This window comes from Dendroctonus ponderosae, unplaced genomic scaffold (assembly GCF_020466585.1).
Source record: "Dendroctonus ponderosae isolate FM_Combo_2020 unplaced genomic scaffold, Dpon_F_20191213v2 Dpon_F_20191213_6, whole genome shotgun sequence".
In the NCBI taxonomy this organism is placed as follows: Eukaryota; Metazoa; Arthropoda; class Insecta; order Coleoptera; family Curculionidae; genus Dendroctonus; species Dendroctonus ponderosae.
Genome location: NW_026018814.1, coordinates 1,361,634 through 1,366,546, shown reverse-complemented (window position 1 = coordinate 1,366,546; position 4,913 = coordinate 1,361,634). Strand labels below are relative to the sequence as shown.

General features: G+C 38.7%; 1 protein-coding gene across 4 annotated transcripts; it reads left to right on the top strand.

Annotated features, from left to right (window-relative positions):
• The first annotated feature begins 506 nt into the window (after positions 1-506).
• LOC109536440 (maternal protein exuperantia-1) lies at positions 507-3,768 on the top strand. Of its 4 annotated transcripts, XM_019902665.2 has the most exons (5): positions 709-753; positions 877-932; positions 1,145-1,930; positions 2,716-2,904; positions 3,174-3,768. In XM_019902665.2, exons 3-5 carry the CDS (start codon positions 1,157-1,159, stop codon positions 3,477-3,479), a joined length of 1,269 nt encoding a protein of 422 aa, XP_019758224.1. In that variant the 5' UTR covers positions 709-753; positions 877-932; positions 1,145-1,156; the 3' UTR covers positions 3,480-3,768. The 4 variants fall into 4 exon arrangements, with proteins under 4 accessions (XP_019758221.1, XP_019758220.1, XP_019758224.1 ...); XM_019902662.2 differs by lacking the exon at positions 877-932 and having other exon boundaries at positions 507-753; positions 1,149-1,930; XM_019902661.2 differs by lacking the exon at positions 877-932 and having other exon boundaries at positions 526-753.
• The last annotated feature ends 1,145 nt before the right edge of the window (positions 3,769-4,913 follow it).

The window sequence follows — 4,913 nt, the reverse complement described above, 5'->3', positions numbered from 1 at the left end:
ATTTCATGTTTTCCGTCCCCTTTTTGCTCATATCTCGGAGGCAAAACGAGCAAGAACGCTCATTTGTACATCATTCTAGAGAGAAGTAAATGGCCTTTTTAGAATGTAAACCATCGATAAGGAAATGCTGGCAGTTTTCTCAAAAAATGTTTGAATTCAAGAAGTTTTAGATTTGCGTGATTTTTTTTGAGTTGGCATTGTTGGATAGAGAATTGAATGGGGGGGTCATGACCCCCATGACCGCCCCCCCTGGATCCGCCCTTGAGTTAAATTCAAAAGCGCTCAAAGCTTCTTTGTCACTCAAATTCCGCACACCCGGTAACAGCAGTGACGCACTAAAATCGTACAACGTGTGCTGCGAATTATACAAGGTTATATCGCAGGCTATTAACGAGAATTCTGCTTTACCGATGCTGGAAGGCGCGGCGGGTAATTTGAATGTCAAAATTTACTTTCGGTTTCTAGAACTGATATCAGGCGTTTTTCTAGTTATCTGGCTGGTTTATCGATTTCTGGCATTATCAGTAAAGGCAACAGCAACGGAAACTGAATTATCTACAGATATAAACCACCGAAATATCCTGAAAAGATTGATTTAACTCTCCCTGCTTGCCGTTTTTCGTCGAGTCCGTCAATCAAGCAACATACGGTTTTGTTTACCAATCCCTCAAGTGCTCCGTTGTTTTTCAGAGGTTTCCAGCACATAACTTGCGGCAAAAAGCGGAAAATTGAACACTATTTTCCATCACAGCGGTAAGTACGATATGGATATATTCAAAATAGGCGCAAAATCGTCATTTTTTTCTATACTTCCGATTTTTTACTATAAATCCCCACCTACATGACACGTGCGGATGCACTTACTTCTATTTCCAGTTCATTTCACATTCTCAACCTTCCAAAATAGGCAGACGGAAATTTTGGAGTTGCAGGTAAATTTTTATCTATTTTTATTGGGATTTCGATCCATTATAGGCTTGGAGGCAACACATCGGTAATCACTTTTAATAGAATCTCCCACAATATGAGTAATTTACATAGAAATCTAGGCGGGGCACTTTAAAGCTCAACCGCGGCCACGTGTGTTTCTGTTTACGCATGTGGGGCTCTTCAGTCAGTTTGTAACGTTACTGAGGTGTTTCAGGTAGAAAGCAGAATGGTGCACGATTCGTCTGATGCCAACGATGAGGCGGCAGTGCCCCAATTTACGGAAATCCCAGCCAAAGGCATTCCTGTGGGCAAATATCGCCTTGTAGGATGGGCAGTCGACACTACCGGCCGCCGTTTGATAGACGAAATTGTTCAACTGGCCGGCTACACTCCGGAGTCGAAGTTTTCTCAGTACATCATGCCCTTTGCTGATTTGAACCCCGTCTACAGTCGCAAGCACAACATCAGGGTGTTCAACGCCATCCGCTACAGGCGGCTAAAGGACATGAGGACTGGCCAGTTCTTGAAAACCAAAAGCGAAATTTCCGCAATCACCGACTTCGTCCAATGGCTGGAAACCGTCAAAGGGGATACCGAAGGCGTTGTCCTCATCTTCCATGAAGTCCGCAAAACCACTCCAGCCATGCTGCTGGAGGCTCTGAAGAGGAACAATCTACTGGACCGCTTTAAGTCTGTTTGTAAAGGGTTTACAAATGGATTTAGCGTGGCGAAAGCAAAGTGTGAAAAGAGCATCAAAACCTACAATCTTCGCATTATGGGCAAGGTTTTGTTGGGGCGCGACAACTCCGACTTCAGCAATGCGGTTGAAAGGGCCTCCACCATCTACGACATTGCGGTTCATCTTGCTCAAGAGGAAACGGAAGAGTTGAGCACCAAGGTTGACGCAGTCAACACTGGAACGGAGCCTGCCCTTATCGACCTGATCTGCCCTTACACCAACCCCATTTCAGCAGAGGAGGAGGAAATTGAAGTTTTTAAGGTGAGCTGATAAGAATAGAATTTTGGAGCTAAAAAGTACAAGTATTTGAAATCTTATATTGGGAATGTCAGCAGCCATTATTTGCAACATTCCCGGCGAATGAAAAAATCTTCATCAGAAATATTCAAGGTTTGCTTTGCAGGGATTTTTTCAGGCAAATCTGTTGTTCCACTCGTTTACCTTATAAACATCGCTTTCATCTCTTTTTGAATATGGTTTTATTGAGTTTTCTCGCTTTCTTTTCTTGTCCTGATTTGTCTTATATATAATATTGGCTCATTTGTCGCTTGCTAATAATGGTTTTCCCCCTTTTTTATTGGCTTGTTTTGTATGTTCTGTTCTTTTCATCATAGTTCGTTATTTAATACACACTTCGTCGGTTCTTTATTGCTTTGATCCAATGGCCGGTTTTGAGACATGCAATACTCGATTTAGAATGCCGCTAAAGCCAGTCAGCGGATTCCCAGCAATTATGGCTTCTCAAGTATATTATTTAAACATGTGTTTTGTTCGAAATCTCCCTCTTATCTTTTATTTTCGAGTTAATCGTGGAGCATCACAAATACATTATTGTTATTATGGCTTAATCAAATACACCATTTGAAAATAACCCGAAATAACAATGTTATCATATATCCATTCTGTATATCGTCGGTTAACAAAAATAAATAAGCAAATGCTGGTTGATTGTGATAACTCCTAACGTATCAGCTCGACAGTAGCTCATGGCATGTGGCTGATTTTTTTAACAGTTTTATTATATTTCTTAATGTTTGTTTTTGCAGGTTTTGTTGCAAAGGCAGAACACTTTCCGACCGGTGTTTGGTGCGCTGATGAGGGCCAGTCCAACAGAAAGACAACACGCTAGTTACCTGAGACGACTTCTGGCTGAAAATAACATCAACTATGACAAATTGAAGGAGGCTTACGAACAAGGAGCCAAAGATGCTCTGGACAAAATCCTGAAGGATGAGGTAAATTCTGAATTTTTTTACTGATATGATTGAATGATGTCGGAACATGAAGTGGGAGCAAATTTGAAAACTGCTACTGCTACATGGTGAAGGCAAGCTTTTGAATCGAAATGAGATCCTGTAAATACTGTTTTATTGTAGTTATTAGGAAAAACATTTAAGCAGTTTTAATTACGTTAATTAAGACAATTGATAATATTTTTTGAAGCCGTTTCTGTGTGACACCTGTGAAGTGGTGTGGCATTGTTCTACTTGCAAAATTTTCTCAGGTTGCTAATGCTAAAGAAGAAGATCTGATCGAGCTACTGGAAATTTTGGACTGTTTCTTTGACCCTGACAAGCAACCGGTGAAACCAAAAACCAGTTGGAACCGTTTTGCCAATCGAAGAACCGGACCCAAGCAATTCAACAAGAACCGTCGTTCTTCGTCCAGATCCAAGAAGGATCCGGAACTGAAGCAGGAATCTAAAGTGGAAAGTGCTGAAAATAACGAAAACGCTGACAACAACATTAGTGCTGCCGCTGACAAAGTTGCAAATGTTCAAGTTCAGCCAGTGGAAGTGCCTGCTATTTAAAATAGATGAATAATCTAGTGCCTTTACTGTATAGTTGAAGATTTATTTAACTTACTAATTGATTAATTTTCCTGGTCTGCAAGTTACTTGCATATAATATTCATTTTTTTATTGCATAGTGTTAAAGGCAATATTTTGTTATTTTCATGTACCTAATTAGACTATTTTATGTTGAGAGTTAAATGATTTATTTTGTGATAATAACGGGTGATTTATTTGTTAATGCAAATGACTTGATGCCTGTTATTTAAATTCTTGATGAATAAAAGTTATTAACATATATGTATAATTTACTGGATATGATTTAATTCCCCTTTTATCACCTTCTCAACTGGGGGTTTTGAAATTAAAACAGAAAAAAAGGTAAGTTTGTTTATGCAAATGGCCTGTTTAGTTAATTAATTTCGTGGATTTTAGGCCATCAAACCTTTGCCCTGCCGGTTTTTCGATTGTTTTCTTCACATGGAAAGATATGGTATAAGATAATTTATTGAGTTTTGAGGTGAGTAGCTTTCATTTCATTAAATTTTATTATTGTTTATTGAGTTTAACCGAAATCTATGTATATCGGATTAGGAAAAATAATTCTAGACAATGGTGAATGTGCATTTTAGAATCACTAAGCTCGTAATTTTTTTCTCAGCAGAAAAACAAACAAATACGGGAATATTCTGCTGAAAAACACTAATCCTCGTACCCCAGTTGGCGAACAAGGCGACAATTGAAAATTCGCGAAAAAACGATTTATCATCAACGTTCGCACGAATAATAAACTCATCTAAATGAGAGTAAAACCTGCACGTTGCAGGGGTTCTAATTTGGACAATATATCTTGAATACCTTAAAAAGAACTCCCCTCCGTGCATTGTCTCTGTCTTTCCACCGGGGCTTAATCGGGAAACTGAAATCACTGAAGGGCCTACTAAACCCTGAAACTGAAAATTCTTCGCCAAACACTTTAACAACAATTCTGTTGGAAGTTTTTCTATTTTGCAAAACGCATCAAGTCACTTCTAAAATTTTATGTTGCAATTATTTTTAAGTCGTTAAAAACACCTCTGAAGTAGGTGGCCGCGTGCTAGCGAAACGTCGGGACCAAATTCCTATTGACGATCCCCTAATGACCCGAAAATCACCAGTTGCTCTATTTAGATTTTAATTAATTCCAGTTGATAGTTTATAATGAAACCATGTGAAAAAATCGAGAATACCAAATTTAACAGGTATTTGTTGAATTTCTTCATTGTGTTATCACAACAGACTTTTTAGGCAAGGTTGCCAGCTCATTATTTATTGTAAACTTGCATAACAGATAACAGACTGTTTATTATTGTGTTCATTTATTCCGATAAAATCTGTGCGTGGTAGAGAAAGATGGAGCTACTATGGGACAAATGTACAAATTCTTGAGTTTATTCTTGAACAAATCACTCT